Source organism: Rana temporaria, chromosome 1 (assembly GCF_905171775.1).
Source record: "Rana temporaria chromosome 1, aRanTem1.1, whole genome shotgun sequence".
Lineage (NCBI taxonomy): Eukaryota > Metazoa > Chordata > Amphibia > Anura > Ranidae > Rana > Rana temporaria.
Window position 1 is genome coordinate 1,930,636 of NC_053489.1, and position 20,545 is coordinate 1,951,180.

The 20,545-nt window shown below is 51.0% G+C and overlaps 1 protein-coding gene across 2 annotated transcripts; it reads left to right on the forward strand.

Moving 5' to 3' along the window:
- Positions 1 to 1,775: 1,775 nt before the first annotated feature.
- Positions 1,776 to 19,364, forward strand: C1H2orf81 (chromosome 1 C2orf81 homolog). 2 transcript variants are annotated; one of them, XM_040331900.1, is made up of 4 exons: positions 1,777 to 1,924; positions 2,220 to 2,447; positions 8,998 to 9,204; positions 18,234 to 19,364. In XM_040331900.1, the coding sequence occupies exons 1-4, from the start codon at positions 1,871 to 1,873 to the stop codon at positions 19,263 to 19,265; spliced, it is 1,521 nt and encodes a 506-aa protein (XP_040187834.1). In that variant the 5' UTR covers positions 1,777 to 1,870; the 3' UTR covers positions 19,266 to 19,364. The 2 variants fall into 2 exon arrangements, with proteins under 2 accessions (XP_040187843.1, XP_040187834.1); XM_040331909.1 differs by lacking the exon at positions 8,998 to 9,204 and having other exon boundaries at positions 1,776 to 1,924.
- The last annotated feature ends 1,181 nt before the right edge of the window (positions 19,365 to 20,545 follow it).

Here is a 20,545-nt window from a genome sequence, read left to right on the forward strand (position 1 = left end):
TCTATGGGGAGGAAGGGGAGATCCTCTATGGGGGGAGGGGGTGGTGGAGGAGATCCTCTATAGGGGGGGAGGGAGGGAGATCCTCTATGAGGGGCGAGATCCTCTATGAGGGGCGAGAGGGAGATCCTCTATGGGGAGGAAGGGGAGATCCTCTATGGGGGGAGGGAGGGAGATCCTCTATGGGGGGAGGGAGGGAGATCCTCTATAGGGGGGGTAGTGGAGGAGATCCTCTATGGGGGGAGGGAGGGAGATCCTCTATGGGGGGAGGGAGGGAGATCCTCTATGAGGGGCGAGATCCTCTATGAGGGGCGAGAGGGAGATCCTCTATGGGGAGGAAGGGGAGATCCTCTATGGGGGGAGGGGGTGGTGGAGGAGATCCTCTATAGGGGGGGAGGGAGGGAGATCCTCTATGAGGGGCGAGATCCTCTATGAGGGGCGAGATCCTCTATGAGGGGCGAGATCCTCTATGAGGGGCGAGGGGGAGATCCTCTATGGGGGGGGGAGGTGAGGAGATCCTCTATGGGGGGGGGGAAATCCTTTATGGGGGGGGTGGTGGAGGAGATCCTCTATGGGGGGACGGGGAGGTGAGGAGGTCCTCTATAGGGGAGGAGATTCTCTATGGGGGGAGGGGGTGAGCAGATTCTCTATAGGGGGGGTGAGGAGATCCTCTTTGGGGAGGGAAGATCCTCTATGGGGGGAGGGGGTGGTGGAGGAGATCCTCTATAGGGGGGGTGAGGAGATCCTCTATGGGGGGGGATTCTCTATGGGGGGAGGGGGTGAGCAGATCCTCTATGGGGGAGGGGTGAGGAGATCCTCTATGGGGGGAGATTCTCTATGGGGACGGGGGGGTCCTCTATGGGGGGAGGGGGTGGTGTAAGAGATCCTCTATAGGGGGGGTGAGGAGATCCTCTATGGGGGGGGTGAGGAGATCCTCTATGGGGGGGGGAGATCCTCTATGGGGGGAGATCCTCTATGGGGGGAGATCCTCTATGGGGGGAGGAGATCCTCTATGGGAGGAGGAGATCCTCTATGGGAGGAGGAGATCCTCTATGGGGAGGAGGAGATCCTCTATGGGGAGGAGGAGATCCTCTATGGGGAGGGGGGATCCTCTATGGGGAGGGGGGATCCTCTATGGGGAGGGGGGATCCTCTATGGGGGGGGAGATCCTCTATGGGGAGGGGGATCCTCTATGGGGAGTGGAGATCCTCTATGGGGGGAGGAGATACTCTATGGGGAGGAGGAGATCCTCTATGGGGAGGGGGGATCCTCTATGGGGAGGGGGGATCCTCTATGGGGAGGGGGGATCCTCTATGGGGAGGGGGATCCTCTATGGGGAGGGGGATCCTCTATGGGGAGTGGAGATCCTCTATGGGGGGAGGAGATACTCTATGGGGGGAGGAGATCCTCTATGGGGGAGGAGGGGTGAGGAGATCCTCTATGGGGGGAGGGGAGATCCTCTATGGGGGGAGGAGGGGTGAGGAGATCCTCTATGGGGGGGAGAAATTCTCTATGGGGTGAAGTAGGGAGATCCTCTTGGGGGGAGATTCTCTATGGAGGAGGGGTGAGGAGATCCTCTATGGGGGGGGTGGTGGAGGAGACGCTCTTACCGTTCTCAGGGTATCTCTATGATTGCTGTGCGGATCGGGTATCCATGGAAACCGGGAGCTGTACGTCATCAGATACGGCCCGCATAGATGTCAGTATCATGCGACTCCTCCTTCCATTCCCATATTGGTTAGTAATGATGACGTCATAAAACACGCGACACGATCTTACTCCTGTCACCGCGGCAACATCAGACGCCGATCTGACGTCATCACTGCGCGACCCGTCACCCGGCAACCTCCGTACACAAGACTGAGAGGACGAGATGAGCGGAACGAGGAGCGGAGCGCCCGGGAGATCCACCGCCACCCCGGGACAGGTACGGGATATATAATCATCTCCTATATATACACACAGCGTCATGTGACAGGAGACTGCAGTCCCCCGAGATCTACAGTGCTTAGAAAAAGTATTCATACCCCAATAAAATACATTTACATGTTTGGTTGTCACATGACACACTTTGGAAAATATCAAGGGGTATATATACTTTTTTACGGCACTGTATGAAGACAGAGTCATGTGACAGGAGACTGCAGTCCCTCCCAGAGAGATATGAGGTAGGGGGTGGGATGAACGGTGTCTCTTTGTAACTCCTCCCATTTTCTCCGTAGGGCGTGGCCCGGGTGGCGGCCTCCAAGTCTCGCTCTGATAAGACCCGGGCGGTGACGGCGGCTCCCATCCCCCCGCTCAGTGTGGACGTCATTCCCGGCCGGCTCACCGAGGAGGAATGGAACTCTATGGTGACCACGGAGGAGGGCGAGGAGGTGGTGGGGGAGATTGTGGACTCTCTGATTGGTCGTGTGATGGACGAGTGCTACAAAGTCTACATCCAGAGACAGGTGAGCCAATCACAGCGCTACATTCACTTCCCATCATTCCCTGCCCATCATTCCCTCCCATCATTCCCTTCCCATCATCATTCCCTTCCCGTCCTTCCCTTCCCGTCATTCCCTTTCCCGTCATTCCCTTTCCCGTCATTCCCTTTCCCGTCATTCCCTTTCCCGTCATTCCCTTCCCGTCATTCCCTTCCCGTCATTCCCTTTCCCGTCATTCCCTTTCCCGTCATTCCCTTTCCCGTCATTCCCTGCCCGTCATTCCCTTCCCGTCATTCCCTGCCCGTCATTCCCTTCCCGTCATTCCCTTCCCGTCATTCCCTTCCCGTCATTCCCTTCCCGTCATTCCCTTCCCGTCATTCCCTTTCCCGTCATTCCCTTTCCCGTCATTCCCTTTCCCGTCATTCCCTTCCCGTCATTCCCTGCCCGTCATTCCCTTCCCGTCATTCCCTTCCCATCATTCCCTTCCCAGCATTCCCTTTCCCGTCATTCCCTTCCCGTCATTCCCTTCCCCGTCATTCCCTTCCCGTCATTCCCTTCCCAGCATTTCCCTTCCCGTCATTCCCTTCCCGTCATTCCCTTCCCCATCATTCCCTTCCCGTCATTCCCTGCCCGTCATTCCCTGCCCGTCATTCCCTTCCCGTCCTTCCTTTCCCATCATTCCCTTCCCATCATTCCCTTCCCCATCATTCCCTTCCCGTCATTCCCTTCCCGTCGTTCCCTTCCCCGTCATTCCCTTCCCGTCATTCCCTTCCCGTCATTCCCTTCCCCGTCATTCCCTTCCCCGTCATTCCCTTCCCCGCATTCCCTTTCCCGTCATTCCCTTCCCGTCATTCCCTTCCCGTCATTCCCTTCCCGTCATTCCCTTCCCCGTCATTCCCTTCCCGTCATTCCCTTCCCAGCATTCCCTTTCCCGTCATTCCCTTCCCCATCATTCCCTTCCCGTCATTCCCTGCCCGTCATTCCCTGCCCGTCATTCCCTTCCCGTCATTCCCTGCCCGTCATTCCCTTCCCGTCATTCCCTTCCCCGTCATTCCCTTCCCGTCATTCCCTTCCCCGTCATTCCCTTCCCCGTCATTCCCTTCCCAGCATTCCCTTTCCCGTCATTCCCTTCCCGTCATTCCCTGCCCGTCATTCCCTTCCCGTCATTCCCTCCCCATCATTCCCTTCCCTTCCCGTCATTCCCTTCCCATCATTCCTTTCCCATCATTCCTTTCCAGTCATTCCCTTCCCGTCATTCCCTCCCCGTCATTCCCTGCCCGTCATTCCCTTCCCCGTCATTCCCTTCCCCGTCATTCCCTTCCCCGTCATTCCCTTCCCTGTCATTCCCTTCCCGTCATTCCCTTCCCGTCATTCCTTTCCCGTCATTCCTTTCCCGTCATTCCTTTCCAGTCATTCCCTTCCCACCATCATTCCCTCCCCGTCATTCCCTTCCGTTCATTCCCTTCCCGTCATTCCCTTCCCATCATTCCCTCCCCCATCATCATTCCCTTCCGTTCATTCCCTTCCCATCATTCCCTTCCCGTCATTCCCTTCCCGTCATTCCCTTCCCGTCATTCCCTTCCCATCATTCCCTTCCCGTCATTCCCTCCCCATCATCATTCCCTTCCGTTCATTCCCTTCCCATTATTCCCTTCCCGTCATTCACTTCCCGTTCTTCCCTTCCCATCATTCCTTTCCCGTCATTCCCTCCTCGTCATTCCCTTCTCGTCATTCCCTTCCCATCCTTCCCTTCCCACCGTCATTCCCTCCCCGTCATTCCCTTCCGTTCATTCCCTTCCCGTCATTCCCTTCCCATCATTCCCTTCCCGTCATTCCCTCCCCCATCATCATTCCCTTCCGTTCATTCCCTCCCCGTCATTCCCTCCCCGTCATTCCCTCCCCGTCATTCCCTTCCCGTCATTCCCTTCCCGTCATTCCCCTCCCCGTCATTCCCTCCCCGTCATTCCCTCCCCATCATTTCCTCCCCATCATTCCCTTCCCTTCCCATCATTCCTTTCCCATCCTTCCCTTCCCATCATTCCTTTCCCGTCATTCCTTTCCAGTCATTCCCTCCCCGTCATTCCCTCCCCCGTCATTCCCTTCCCGTCATTCCCTTCCGTTCATTCCCTCCCCGTCATTCCCTCCCCCATCATCATTCCCTTCCCATCATTCCCTTCCGTTCATTCCCTTCCCATCATTCCCTCCTCGTCATTCCCTCCTCGTCATTCCCTTCCCATCCTTCCCACCATCATTCCCTCCCCGTCCTTCCTTTCCCAGCATTCCTTTCCCGTCATTCCCTCCCCGTCATTCCCTCCCCGTCATTCCCTCCCCGTCATCATTCCTTTCCCGTCATTCCCTTCCCATCATCATTCCTTTCCCGTCATTCCTTTCCCGTCATTCCCTTCCCGTCATTCCCTTCCCATCATTCCCTTCCCATCATTCCCTTCCCGTCATTCCCTTCCCGTCATTCCCTCCCCATCATTCCCTTCCCATCATTCCCTTCCCGTCATTCCCTTCCCGTCATTCCCTTCCCGTCATTCCCCTCCCATCATTCCCTCCCCATCATTCCCTTCCCTTCTCGTCATTCCCTTCCCACCATCATTCCCATCCTTCCCACCATCATTCCCTCCCCGTCATTCCCTCCCCGTCATTCCCTCCCCGTCATTCCCTTCCCGTCCTTCCCATCATTCCTTTCCCGTCCTTCCTTTCCCGTCATTCTCTTCCCAGCATTCCCTTTCCCGTCATTCCCTTCCCGTCATTCCCTTCCCCGTCATTCCCTTCCCCGTCATTCCCTTCCCCGTCATTCCCTTCCCCGTCATTCCCTTCCCGTCATTCCCTTCCCGTCATTCCCTTCCCGTCATTCCCTTCCCATCATTCCCTTCCCGTCATTCCCTTCCCGTCATTCCCTTCCCGTCATTCCCTTCCCGTCATTCCCCTCCCATCATTCCCTCCCCATCATTCCCTTCCCTTCTCGTCATTCCCTTCCCACCATCATTCCCATCCTTCCCACCATCATTCCCATCCTTCCCACCATCATTCCCTCCCCGTCATTCCCTCCCCGTCATTCCCTCCCCGTCATTCCCTTCCCGTCCTTCCCATCATTCCTTTCCCGTCCTTCCTTTCCCGTCATTCTCTTCCCAGCATTCCCTTTCCCGTCATTCCCTTCCCGTCATTCCCTTCCCGTCATTCCCTTCCCGTCATTCCCCTCCCATCATTCCCTCCCCATCATTCCCTTCCCTTCTCGTCATTCCCTTCCCACCATCATTCCCATCCTTCCCACCATCATTCCCTCCCCGTCATTCCCTCCCCGTCATTCCCTCCCCGTCATTCCCTTCCCGTCCTTCCCATCATTCCTTTCCCGTCCTTCCTTTCCCGTCATTCTCTTCCCAGCATTCCCTTTCCCGTCATTCCCTTCCCCGTCATTCCCTTCCCCGTCATTCCCTTCCCCGTCATTCCCTTCCCCGTCATTCCCTTCCCCGTCATTCCCTTCCCCGTCATTCCCTTCCCGTCATTCCCTCCCCGTCATTCCCTTCCCGTCATTCCCTTCCCGTCCTTCCTTTCCCGTCCTTCCTTTCCCATCATTCCCTTCCCGTCATTCCCTTCCTGTCATTCCCTTCCCGTCCTTCCCATCATTCCTTTCCCGTCCTTCCCTTCCCAGCATTCCTTTCCCAGCATTCCTTTCCAGTCATTCCCTTCCCATCATCATTCCCTCCCCGTCATTCCCTTCCCGTCATTCCCTCCCCCATCATCATTCCCTTCCGTTCATTCCCTTCCCATCATTCCCTTCCCATCATTCCCTTTCCCGTCATTCCCTTCCCGTCATTCCCTCCCCCATCATCATTCCCTTCCGTTCATTCCCTTCCCATCATTCCCTTCCCGTCATTCCCTTCCCGTCATTCACTTCCCGTTCTTCCCTTCCCATCATTCCTTTCCCGTCATTCCCTCCTCGTCATTCCCTTCTCGTCATTCCCTTCCCATCCTTCCCTTCCCACCATCATTCCCTCCCCGTCCTTCCTTTCCCGTCATTCCTTTCCCGTCATTCCCTCCCCGTCATTCCCTTCCCATCATCATTCCTTTCCCAGCATTCCCTCCCCGTCATTCCCTCCCCGTCATTCCCTCCCCATCATCATTCCTTTCCCAGCATTCCCTCCCCGTCATTCCCTCCCCGTCATTCCCTCCCCGTCATTCCCTCCCCATCATCATTCCTTTCCCGTCATTCCCTCCCCGTCATTCCCTCCCCGTCATTCCCTCCCCGTCATTCCCTCCCCGTCATTCCCTCCCCGTCATTCCCTTCCCATCATCATTCCCTTCCCGTCATTCCCTTCCCGTCATTCCCTTCCCGTCATTCCCTCCCCGTCATTCCCTCCCCGTCATTCCCTTCTCGTCATTCCCTTCCCACCATCATTCCCTTCTCGTCATTCCCTTCCCACCATCATTCCCTTCTCGTCATTCCCTTCCCATCCTTCCCACCATCATTCCTTTCCCGTCCTTCCCTTCCCATCATTCCTTTCCCAGCATTCCTTTCCAGTCATTCCCTCCCCCGTCATTCCCTTCCCGTCATTCCCTCCCCCATCATCATTCCCTTCCCATTATTCCCTCCCCGTCATTCCCTTCCCGTCATTCACTTCCCGTTCTTCCTTTCCCATCATTCCCTTCCCATCATTCCTTTCCCGTCATTCCCTCCTCGTCATTCCCTCCTCGTCATTCCCTTCCCATCCTTCCCACCATCATTCCCTCCCCGTCATTCCCTCCCCGTCCTTCCTTTCCCGTCATTCCTTTCCCGTCATTCCCTTCTCATCATTCCTTTCCCGTCATTCCCTCCCCGTCATTCCCTTCCCATCATTCCCTTCCCGTCATTCCCTTCCCGTCATTCCCTCCCCGTCCTTCCTTTCCCGTCCTTCCTTTCCCGTCATTCCTTTCCCGTCATTCCCTCCCCGTCATTCCCTCCCCGTCATTCCCTTCCCATCATCATTCCTTTCCCAGCATTCCCTCCCCGTCATTCCCTCCCCGTCATTCCCTCCCCATCATCATTCCCTTCCCATCATCATTCCCTTCCCATCATCATTCCCTTCCCATCATCATTCCCTTCCCGTCATTCCCTTCCCGTCATTCCCTCCCCATCATTCCCTCCCCATCATTCCCTTCCCTTCCCGTCATTCCCTTCTCGTCATTCCCTTCCCACCATCATTCCCTTCTCGTCATTCCCTTCCCACCATCATTCCCTTCTCGTCATTCCCTTCCCACCATCATTCCCTTCTCGTCATTCCCTTCCCATCCTACCCACCGTCATTCCCTTCCCGTCCTTCCCATCATTCCTTTCCCGTCCTTCCTTTCCCAGCATTCCTTTCCAGTCATTCCCTCCCCGTCATTCCCTTTCCCGTCATTCCCTCCCCCATCATCATTCCCTTCCCATCATTCCCTTCCGTTCATTCCCTTCCCATTATTCCCTTCCCGTCATTCACTTCCCGTTCTTCCCTCCCCATCATTCCCTCCCCATCCCATCATTCCCTTCCCATCATTCCCTTCCCATCATTCCCTTCCCATCATTCCTTTCCCGTCATTCCCTCCTCGTCATTCCCTTCCCACCATCATTCCCTCCCCGTCATTCCCTTCCCATCATCATTCCCTTCCCGTCATTCCCTCCCCATCATTTCCTCCCCATCATTCCCTTCCCTTCCCGTCATTCCCTCCCCATCATTCCCTCCCCATCATTCCCTTCCCTTCCCGTCATTCCCTTCCCGTCATTCCCTCCCCATCATTCCCTCCCCATCCCATCATTCCCTCCCCATCATTCCCTTCCCTTCCCGTCATTCCCTTCCCGTCATTCCCTCCTCGTCATTCCCTCCTCGTCATTCCCTTCCCTTCCCGTCATTCCCTTCCCGTCATTCCCTTCCCGTCATTCCCTTCCCGTCATTCCCTTCTCGTCATTCCCTTCCCGTCATTCCCTCCTCGTCATTCCCTCCTCGTCATTCCCTTCCCATCCCATCATTCCCTCCCCATCATTTCCTCCCCATCATTCCCTTCCCTTCCCGTCATTCCCTCCTCGTCATTCCCTTCCCTCCCCATCATTCCCTTCCCTTCCCGTCATTCCCTTCTCGTCATTCCCTTCCCGTCATTCCCTTCCCGTCATTCCCTCCTCGTCATTCCCTTCCCTCCCCATCATTCCCTTCCCTTCCCCGTCATTCCCTTCCCCGTCATTCCCTTCCCCGTCATTCCCTTCCCGTCATTCCCTTCCCATCATCATTCCCTCCCCATCATTCCCTTCCCGTCCTTCCCATCATCATTCCTTTCCCGTCATTCCCTTCCCATCATCATTCCCCTCCCGTCATTCCCTCCCCGTCATTCCCTTCCCGTCATTCCCTTCCCGTCATTTCCTCCCCGTCATTTCCTCCCCATCATTCCCTTCCCTTCCCGTCATTCCCTTCCCGTCATTCCTTTCCCGTCATTCCCTTCCCGTCATTGGAAGAAGTGGGAGGAGGGATAGCTGGAAGGGGTTACAGCGAGTAGGAGGAGCTATAGAAAACCATGGAGGCGGGGTTTATAGATTTATTGCCTCCTACTTCTGTGATTTCAGCTGATCCCGTTCACCATCACCCGACTCCGAGACGTCATGACCCACATGGTGGAGTGGACCTTCATTCCTCGGGATGAGGGAGAAGATGAGACCGCCCCCGAGGAGCCCCGGCAACAAGAACCTCAGCCATGTCCTAATGATTCCTGGGCTCAGGGGTGTGTCCCCATCACCCAGCCCGTCCTCACAGCCCGCTCCAGTCTTCCTCAGGTAGGTGCCCCCCGCAGTGTTCACCATCCCCCCCCCCCCCGCAGTGTTCACCATCCCCCCCCCTCAGTGTTCACCATCCCCCCCCCCCCCGCAGTGTTCCCCATCCCCCCTCCCCGCAGTGTTCACCATCCCCCCCCCCTCAGTGTTTACCATCCCCCCCGCTCAGTGGTCACCATCCCCCCCCCCGCTCAGTGGTCACCATCCCCCCCCCCCCCGCAGTGTTCACCATCCCCCCTCCTCAGTGTTCACCATCCCCCCCCCCCCCCGCAGTGTTCACCATCCCCCCCCCTCAGTGTTCACCATCCCCCCCCCCCGCAGTGTTCCCCATCCCCCCTCCCCGCAGTGTTCACCATCCCCCCCCCCCTCAGTGTTCACCATCCCCCCCGCTCAGTGGTCACCATCCCCCCCCCCTGCTCAGTGGTCACCATCCCCCCCCCCCCCCGCAGTGTTCACCACCCCCCCGCAGTGTTCACCATCCCCCCCTCCCCTCAGTGTTCACCATCCCCCCCGCAGTGTTCACCACCCCCCCCCCCCCCCCCCGCATAGAGGGCGGCACCCAGCTCTTCCATTGCTCTCCTCAGTAGACCTGCGCCGTTCCTTTCCTCTCCAATAAAAATTCGGATGAAACATTTTCATTTCTCAGAGATTCGGATGTCCCAATTACAATCCGAAATATCATATCCTTTTCTATTCTACTCTTTTCTATTCTTTTATTTTCTATTCTCTTCTGGTTTACTCTTATCTTTTCTCTTTCTATTATAATTTTATTCTACTTTATTCTTTTCGAAAATTCGAGTTTCAGAAAATATTCTATTTTATCTTTTTATATTCTATCCTTTTCTATTCAACTGTATTCTATTCTTTTATTTTCTGTTCTGGTTTACTCTTATCTTTTCTCTTTTGTCCCTTTTCTATTCTATTATTTTATATTCTATTTTATTCTAGTCTATTCTTTTCAGAATTCGAATTTTGGAAGATAGCTATGTTCTATTTTTCTCAATTCCATTTAATTCTATTCTTTTATCTTCTATTCTGTTCTGTTACTCCTTTTTTTATTTTCAATTTTAATCTTTTATTTTCTATTCTATCATTTTTGATTCTATCCTTTTCTACTCTATTCTATTCTTTTCTATTCTGTTCCGTTGTACTCTAATCTTTTCTATTCTCTTCTATTCTCTTTTACCCTTTTCTATTTTATTATATATTTTTTTTTAAAGTCAAATTTCGGAAGACGGCTATATTCTATTCAATTTTTTTTTTAAAGGGGTGGTTCACCCTAAAAACGACTTTTTTTTATTCCACTGCCCCCCCACATTACAATACGATTAAGGCTATTATTATTATTTTTTTTTATGCTGTACATACCTTAGTACAGCATATTCACCCGTGGCATCCGGGTTGCGAGTCCCGCGGGAGTGGGCGTTCCTAACATGTCTGTGATTAACGTTTTGCCCCAAAACGAGCCCCCCCCCGTCGCGTAAGCTGCGTCACGGTTGGCGAAAGGAGCCGAACGGCGAGTCGGCGCTATACTGCGCATGCGCATCGCCGTTCGGCTCCTTTCGCCAATCATGGCGCGGCTTACGCGACGGGGGGGGGCTCGTTTTTGGTCAAAATGTCAATCACAGACATGTTAGGAACGCCCACTCCCGCGGGACTCGCAACCCGGATGCACGGGTGAATATGCTGTACTAAGGTATGTACAGCAGGAAAAAAATAATAATAAGAGCCTTAATCGTATTGTAATGTGGGGGGCAGTGTAATAAAAAAAGGGGTGAACCACCCCTTTACATTCTATTCTATTTTTTTTATTTTATCTTCTGTTCTGTGTTACTTTATTATTTTCCTGGCTACTATCAACCCAAAACCCATGAGATTTACTTCGAAACTCTGGCCCAATGGAACATATTTCCATTTCCCGAGGAAGGGAAGGTCCTAATTGTACCCCGAGGTCACCAGACATAGAGCAGGAAGAGGGGGCCTGTTGGGTCCTCCACCCCCCTCCCCTGCCGACAGGTCCTGGAGCTACCGTGTTTCCCCGAAAATAAGCCTGGGTCTTATATTAATTATGCCAACAAAAGACACAGTAGGGCTTATTTTCGGGGTAGGTCTTACCATGTAATGTGATGTCTTCTCTCCCCCTCTCCCTCCCTGCCTGCCAGGAATCCCCAGTGTAAACTCAGTTAAAATGCTTGTAAAATCCTATAATCCACTCTATTACAGTATTATATAATGTACAATGTGTGTGCGCCGCTCTGCACTTCTGTTTCCCGCCGGAGCTCTCTTCCCCGCAATTATATTACAGAAACACACACATTGTAATTATATAATACTGTAATATGTTGGATTATAGGATTTTACAAGCATTTTTGTAACTAGGGCTTATTTTCGGGGTAGGGCTTATATTGCAGCCCTCCTGGAAAATAACGCTAGGTCTTATTTTCAGGGTAGGTCTTATTTTTGGGGAAACAGGGTAGTATTCACCCCCTCTCCCCCCTTTTCTTCCCCCTCCTTTTTTTTTTTTTTTGTTGTTTGTTTTTATTTGGGTTGGGTCTTTGGTTTACCTTAATGGTGTTAAAGGAAAGTACGTTGTCCGTGGACCCAGGACATTGGGTTTTGAATAGACTTGTTTGGTGCTAGACATGTGCAATTTGTTTCGTTTCTAATTCGTTTTTTAACGAAAATTCGGAAATTGGTTAACAAATTTTTTATTTCCGAATTTTCAAACTTCTGAAAATTTCGAATTTCCAAATTTTTTAATTTCCAAATTTTTTAATTTCCAAATTTTTCAATTTCCGAATTTTCGTATTTCCGAATTTCGGAAATTCAGATTTTTTTCATTTTCAAATGTCAAATTTTCGAAATTACGAATTTTCGAATTTTTCAATTTCGTATTTCCGAATTTTCAAATTTTCGAATTTTGGGAAATACGTCAATTCGTTTTTTAAAATTTTCGAAATTTCAAATTTTTCATTTTCGATTTTTCAAATTTCGAAATTTTAAATTTTCGAATTTTAAATTTTTGAAATTTCTAATTTATGAATTTTCTAATTTTCAAATTTTTCATTTTGTAATTTTCGATTTTTCAAAATTTCAAATTTTTCATTTTCGAATTTTTTATTTTCGAAAATGAAAAATGAAAAATAAAAAAAATTAAAAAAATCAGAATTTTCGGAATTTTCTTTTTTTTTTTTAATTTTCGAAATCCAGAATTTTCGAATTAACATTTTTTCGTACTTCCGAATTTTTTCATTTCCGAATTTTCCGGAAATTTCGTTTTATTCGTTTTTTGCTTTTTCGGAAATCCGAAAATTCGGAATTTCGAATTACGAATTTCCCGAATTTCCGAAAAAAAGCAAAAAAACGAAAAGAACAAACAAAAAAAACAAATTTTCCCCAGTCGTCTTCCAAGTCAGCCCTTGAGAGATGGAGCTCCTCCTCACAATTTAGGAAACACGTTGCCAATAATTTTTCCTCCCTTTAAGAGGCGGTCCCTCAGGTCCCTGGTCAGTCTTAGTGTTTCCTCCGTCCGGAGGAGACATGTTGCCAGAGGACCTGAGGGGGCTCCATCTCTCTAGGGCTGACCAGGACAGGGGTCCAGCTGGGACAGCACTATGGGTAAACACTGCGGGCGCAGCCTTACAAAAAAAAAAAAACGAGCAGGGGAGCCTCAGAGCGGCAGGGGGTCAGGTGACCTTACCGGAGCCGTGCAGTGTAGGCGGAGGAGGACGGTGTGTGGCCACGGGCAACCCTCGATGTGACAGAGGTGTCCCGGTTTGGAAATTCTCCTGTGCCCAGGCGTGGAGTAGGCGCCATTTCCTCGTCCCCTTGGCGGCTTCGGCGGGTGGGCGTGTCCTGCAGCTGACGCCGCTTGACCCGGAAGACGCAGGCGCGTCAATTCCGGGGCGGGATGACGTCATCGGCGTGCGCCGGGGAGCTGGTCATTCCCCTTAAAGGCGCGGGAATTTCAAACAGGCCGGCGGTGCTATACACGGGCGATACGGCTGCAGGGGACAGCAAAGACGCTACAGTGTGCCAGGATGCTGGAAGAGGAGGACATATCGTCGGGCCAGGCTCCAGGAGGCGAAAGCACCAGCAGGATACAGGTAGGCACCAGTGTGGTGACCTTTGTATTCATTTATATGGGACAGCAGCTAGATGGTGGTGGCACTAGCTTAGCTGGGACTCACAGGAGTAGTGTCACTGGGTGTGCACTAGAAATGATGGTGGATGTAATCTCGCCGCCATGGGGCCCCTGTGTTTGTCTTTTTATACAGGTGAAAACACCTAAAGAGCCAAAGTCCATTCCCAAGAAGCGGTGTGCTAAGTGTAATACCAAAATGCCGGTGGAATACACTGAACCGCTGTGCCAGACTTGCATGGACAAGCTGGTACAAAAACAATCTGACGCAGTTTATGCAAAAATTTTTGGATCCGTGAGGGAAGATATGGCTAACACCTTTAAGGATCTCAAAAAATTTATCTCAGAAGTCAAAACCCCAGTAGTTCCTTCTGGAAATCCCTCTCCCATGGCCTCTCCCAGATCTGAAGTCGCATCGGGGTCGCATGAGTCTGTGAGGGAGCGAGCAGGCAGCAGCGCAGCTAGCGTTTTGGCCAGTGATGACTCTGAACCAGAACAAGAGGAAGGGGGTGAAGAAAAAAGGAAGGCACCAAATTACAAATTATCACTAGAAGAAGTGGATGATTTACTTGGGGCCATTTATGAAACCCTGGAAATTGAACATGAAAGGGAGGAACCTTCCAAGCATGACCTAATGTATCAGGGTCTGAGGAAGAAAAATTCCAAGGTGTTCCCAGTGCATCAGGTGATGTCTGACACCGTAATTAACGAATGGAGAGATCCAGAGAAAAAGCCTTTCTTTGCAGCAAGTCACAAAAAACGTTTCCCTTTTAGTGACGATCCAAAAGAAGTTTGGAACAAAAATCCAAAACTGGATGCACCACTTTCAAAAGTGTCCAAAAATTCTGCATTGGCTTTTGAAGACATGGGTCATCTAAAAGAGGCTATGGACAAAAAGGGTGATATTATCCTAAAAAGAGCCTGGGAGACAAGTGTCGCTAGCTTAAAACCAGCGCTAGCTACCACCTGTGTTGCAAGAAACATGGAATTCTGGCTAACCCAGTTACAGGAACATATTAAAAACGGTACACCTAGAGAGGAAATCTTGAAGACACTTCCAGTACTCTCTAAAGCAGTGGGTTATATTGCAGATGCTTCTGCAGAATCCGTAAAACTGGCAGCAAGGTCAGGTGGACTAGCTGTCGCAGCTAGGCGTGCGATTTGGATGAAGACCTGGACAGGTGACGCTGCATCCAAAAATAGACTTTGCAATTTGCCTTTCACAGGAGACTTGCTGTTCGGCTCAGGCCTAGATGAGGCTTTGGAGCGAACAGCAGATAGGAAGAAGTCCTTTCCTACGGAAAAACGGAAATTCCAACAAAAAAGATTTTTTCAGGGGAAAAGAAATCGACCACAAGAGGGGAAGAAAGAATTCCCAAAGAAAAATTGGACAGGTCAAAAGGGAAACCAAAAGAGTAACCCACTCTTTGGCACTGCTAACACAGCCGCCAAACAATGACAACCAGATGCCAGTAGGGGGAAGACTGGCTGCCTTCCTACCTCAGTGGCAAAAGGCGACAGCCAATCAATTTATTTTGGAAATAATCGCAAAAGGTTACTCGCTGGAGTTCAGTTGTCATCCTCCAGAGAGATTCCTATTGACGAAGCTTCCCAGAGATTCGGAAAAAGCAAAAGCTCTTCCTCTGTTGCTGGGGGAAATGGTGGACCAAAATGTCCTTATCCCAGTTGCAGAGAAGGAAAAAAGAAAGGGTTTTTACTCTCACGTATTCATAGTCAAGAAGCCCTCCGGGAAGTTCCGTCTAATACTGAATCTCAAACCTTTGAATCAATCGATTCAATACAAAAAATTCCGCATGGAATCCATTTTTTCTGTCAAGAACATTCTGCAACCAGAAACATTCATGGCGACCATGGATCTCAGGGACGCATATCTTCACATTCCAATCAGAGAAGAATCCCAGAGATACCTAAGGTTAGCTGTAGAAATAGACGGGAAGGAATACCACTTTCAAAGCAGAGCTCTTCCGTTCGGGCTGTCCTCATCACCAAGGATATTCACCAAAGTGTTGGCAGAGGTTCTAGCCCCTCTAAGGTTAAAAAAGATGACAGTAATTCCTTATCTGGACGACCTACTGTTCGCAGCTCCATCAGAAGCACAGCTGATAAGGAATCTCAACGAAGCTCAACGGTGGTTAAAATCCCTGGGTTGGATCCTAAACTTGGAAAAGTCAAACCTTTGTCCCACACAAAACATTCGGTTTCTGGGGTATCTACTCAGTTCTACAGAACAGAAAACATTTCTTCCACAAGAAAAAATTCAAAACCTCATCACGAGGGTAGGTTCCATTCAGAACAATCTACCGATCACAATCAGAGAACTGATGTCGGTTCTGGGACTGATGACGTCATCGATTCCGGCAGTCCAGTGGGCCAAATTTCACCTAAGACCACTTCAGATATTTCTCTTAAAAAATCAAAGAGGAGATCTGGACAAAGCTGTGTTGCTCCCAACACCAGTAAAAAGATCGCTATGGTGGTGGAGAACCCACACAAATCTAAACCAAGGTCTGGCTTGGTCATTCCAGGTATCCCAGAAGTTGACCACGGATGCGAGCAGTTGGGGATGGGGAGCTCACCTGGCGGGGCAACCTGCTCAGGGGAGATGGTCCCCAGAGGAAACCAAACAATCCTCAAATTGGAGAGAGCTCATGGCAATAGCCAAAGCCATGGAGGTTTTTCAGAACCAGCTGAGGAGTCACCACATCCTGGTACTGTCAGACAATGCCACAGCAGTGGCTTATCTAAACAAACAAGGGGGCACAAGAAGTCCCTCTCTAAGTTGCATCTCCAACCAGATATGCCGGTGGGCAGAAGGGAACTTACTTTCACTAAGTGCAGTTCACCTGAAAGGGGAAGACAATCAAGTGGCGGACTTCCTCAGTCGCCAGGAGATCTCCCAGGAGGAATGGGCATTACATCCAGAGGTTTTCAAAGAGATTACAGTCCGCTGGGGAGTCCCAAGTGTAGACCTGTTTGCTTCGAGAAAGAATGCTCAGGTGAAGTATTTCTTCTCTCTAAACCAGCAAGACCATCCGCTTGGAATAGATGCTCTCCAGAACCCCTGGAACTTCAGGATGTGCTATGCCTTCCCTCCAGTTCATCTGATCCCAAGAGTAATAAAAAAGTTTCTTCAAGAACAAACGAAACTCATACTGATTGCACCATACTGGCCCAAGAGAGCCTGGTTCTCCCAGCTCCTCAGTCTCTCAGCGGAAGAACCATGGCTTCTACCTCACAGGACAGACCTGATGTGTCAGGGTCCACTAACCGGCCTAAAGCAAGAACATTTCAAGTGGGCGGCCTGGTTACTGAAGAGGACCTTTTTAAGATCAAAGGGACTCTCAGAAAGGGTAGTAAAAACGCTTCTGAGTGCCAGGAAGCCGAACACCAGAGCCATCTATAGAAAGGTTTGGAGAAGATTCAACAGTTGGTACACTGAGAATCAAAGACAGAGAATGGACACTCCAACGGTCCTTGAATTCTTACAACAAGGCGCTGATAAAGGGCTAGCGCTCAGTACACTGAAGGTACAGGTGGCAGCACTTTCAGTGTACCTAGAAAGGACACTACAAAAAGACCCTTTGGTCTCTCGGTTTTGCAGAGCATTGGCAAAACATAAAAAACCCAAAATCAAAAAGTGTCCCACATGGGATCTATCGGTGGTGCTTAGGGGGATCATCAAAGGTCCATTTGAACCACTTCAAGAAACATCCTTGAGATTACTAACCTTGAAGACGGTTTTTCTTGTGGCCATTACCACGGCAAGAAGAATTGGAGAAATTCAAGCCTTATCAGTAAAAGAACCTTTTTTAAAGATCTATGATGATAGAATAGTTCTTCAAACTGATCCGGGATTTGTGCCAAAAGTGGCATCAACTTTTCACAAGTCCCAGGATATTGTGTTACCTTCTTTTTGTACTTCTCCAAAAAACAACAAGGAACAAAATTTAAGTTTTCTAGACGTCAGACGGTGTCTACTTCAATATCTAGAAGTAACCAATGAGTTTAGATTATCAGATAATTTATTTGTGTTGTATGCCGGCCAACAAAAGGGCAAACAGGCGTCCAAAAATACGATCGCCAGATGGATTAAGGCAGCTATCCTGGAGTGCTACAATGTGATGGAAAAAACACCTCCAGAAGATCTTAAAGCTCACTCTACAAGAGCTTCAGCAGCCTCGTGGGCAGAAAAAGCAGGGGCCACTCCAGAACAAATATGCAAAGCTGCAACATGGTCAAGATTTTCGACTTTTGTTCAACATTACAGGCTGGATCTGATTTCCAGCCAGGACCAGGCTTTTGGGAGGAAAGTCCTCCAGGCTGTTGTCCCGCCCTAGATCTGGTGAGTTCTTGATTATCCTCTCAAGGGCTGACTTGGAAGACGACTGGGGAAAAAGCAGAGTTAGATTCTTACCGGTAACTCTGTTTCCAGTAGTCTTCCAAGGCAGCACGATCCCACCCTTGAATGTCTAACCTTGTGGGGTTGTGTTGTGTATTCTATATCATTTCAGATTCCGGCCTTCGGTTCTCGGGGATGACTGACCAGGGACCTGAGGGACCGCCTCTTAAAGGGAGGAAAAATTATTGGCAACGTGTTTCCTAAATTGTGAGGAGGAGCTCCATCTCTCAAGGGCTGCCTTGGAAGACTACTGGAAACAGAGTTACCGGTAAGAATCTAACTCTGCTTTTTTTGGCAGTGCACATGTCTATTTGGTGCTCACTTGATTGATGTATCCGACCAATGAATTGGTCATTTCCTGTATGCTGGATAACATAAATAAAGAACAAAAATGTACTTCTTTGGTCATAATTGTTGAGTTTAACCAATCAGCCGCTTGCTTTAATTCTCTGTCTCTCCGATCCCAATCAGGCATCATCCGAGCACCCCATTACATCTATCCCTGAGCAAGAAGCAGAAACGCAACCCCAGGAGGAGGAAATTTCCAAATCTCCCGCTCCTTCTGAGGATCGGCCTCCAACCTCCGGAGAACTAGAGCCCTCTCCGGAGCTAGAGCCCTCTCCGGAGCTAGAGCCCTCCCTGGAAGAAGAGACAAGAAAAGAGGCTTCGGTGACTCAAAAGTCCCCATCGGTCATCCAGCCAACCCCACCACCTAACCCTCCAAAGAAGACGACGGGATATCGTCCGTACCGGGGACCTCTACGCTCAGCCGGGCTGAAGAACCTCACAAAGTCCTTGGAGGACACAGAAAAAGATATTATTTTCGAAGAATTTCTAAAAGCGAAAGAAGAGAGCGGCTTCAATGAAAACATCGACCTCTTGCCGACTTCCCTGCACAACATCCTGAAGATCCAGCTTGGGAGGCCGCCTCAGAAAAAAGACGTTGTCTACGATAATGAAGGCAATGTTCTTTCTGTGCCCAGACTGGACCTGGCCAAGCTCCCCCAACATCACGTACGACCCCGCATTGAGGTGGTGGACTGCAGCAAGGAAGCCGAGTGTCGGGTTAGGAAGTCGGGTCAGGTGGATGTACGAACACCCATCCCCCAACCACAAAAAGAGAAGAGAACCAGAGACAAGGGGCCACCTAAACGATCTCAGATTACTGGACAGAAGCGTGGCCCTTCAACATTTGGCTCTCAGACTTTTCAGGCTTACACCTTTACTAGAACAGATCCCATGAAGGGCCCGGTGCCCACCACTGCAGGCCTCATTCTGGATACCATCCAGCTTTCCCATGGAGTGATTCTACGAGAGGGCAACTCAACGGAACAAGGATCCATACAAAGCCTGAGACAGAGAGAGCTGGCCTGGAGGGAGGAAGGCAGCCGGCAGTTACAGCCGATCCGATCTTCTATAACTCTACCGAGTCTATCCGTGGATCAGCTAATAAAGAACAACATCCCCCAGGTCCAGCCACTTAGGACCTTCATGCCAGCCTAAACTTTTGTGTAGGACTTGGTATATTATGGTGCCATCCTAACCTTCTGTTATTTAGCAACACATGCACTTGACGTCATCCTAAATTTCTGTCCAGCTCTATGTGTGCTCCGTGTTCCTCACCTTCTGTCCTCCAGCTCCTTGTGTGCTCCACGCTCCTCACCTTCTGTCCTCCAGCTCCTTGTGTGCTCCATGCTCCTCACCTTCTGTCCTCCAGCTCCTTGTGCGCTCCATGCTCCTCACCTTCTGTTTTCCAGCTCCTTGTGTGCTCCGTGTTCCTCACCTTCTGTCCTCCAGCTCCTTGTGTGCTCCATGCATCTCACCTTCTGTCCTCCTGCTCCTTGTGTGCTCCATGCTCCTCACCTTCTGTCCTCCAGCTCCTTGTGTGCTCCATGCTCCTCACCTTCTGTCCTCCAGCTCCTTGTGCGCTCCATGCTCCTCACCTTCTGTCCTCCAGCTCCTTGTGCGCTCCATGCTCCTCACCTGTCCTCCAGCTCCTTGTGTGCTCCATGCTCCTCACCTTCTGTCCTCCAGCTCCTTGTGTGCTCCGTGTTCCTCACCTTCTGTCCTCCAGCTCCTTGTGTGCTCCATGCACCTCACCTTCTGTCCTCCAGCTCCTTGTGTGCTCCATGCACCTCACCTTCTGTCCTCCAGCTCCTTGTGTGCTCCATGCATCTCACTTTCTGTCCTCCTGCTCCTTGTGTGCTCCATGCTCCTCACCTTCTGTCCTCCAGCTCCTTGTGTGCTCCATGTTCCTCACCTTCTGTCCTCCAGCTCCTTGTGTGCTCCATGTCCCTCACCTCCTGTCCTCCAGCTCCTTGTGTGCTCCATGCTCCTCACCTTCTGTCCTCCAGCTCCTTGTGTGCTCCATGCTCCTCACCTTCTGTCCTCCAGCTCCTTGTGTGCTCCATGCTCCTCACCTTCTGTCCTCCAGCTCCTTGTGTGCTCCATGTTCCTCACCTTCTGTACTCCAGCTCCTTGTGTGCTCCATGTTCCTCACCTTCTGTCCTCCAGCTCCTTGTGTGCTCCATGTTCCTCACCTTCTGTCCTCCAGCTCCTTGTGTGCTCCATGCTCCTCACCTTCTGTCCTCCAGCTCCTTGTGTGCTCCATGCTCCTCACCTTCTGTCCTCCAGCTCCTTGTGTGCTCCATGCTCCTCACCTTCTGTCCTCCAGCTCCTTGTGTGCTCCGTGTTCCTCACCTTCTGTCCTCCAGCTCCTTGTGTGCTCCATGCTCCTCACCTGTCCTCCAGCTCCTTGTGTGCTCCATGCTCCTCACCTGTCC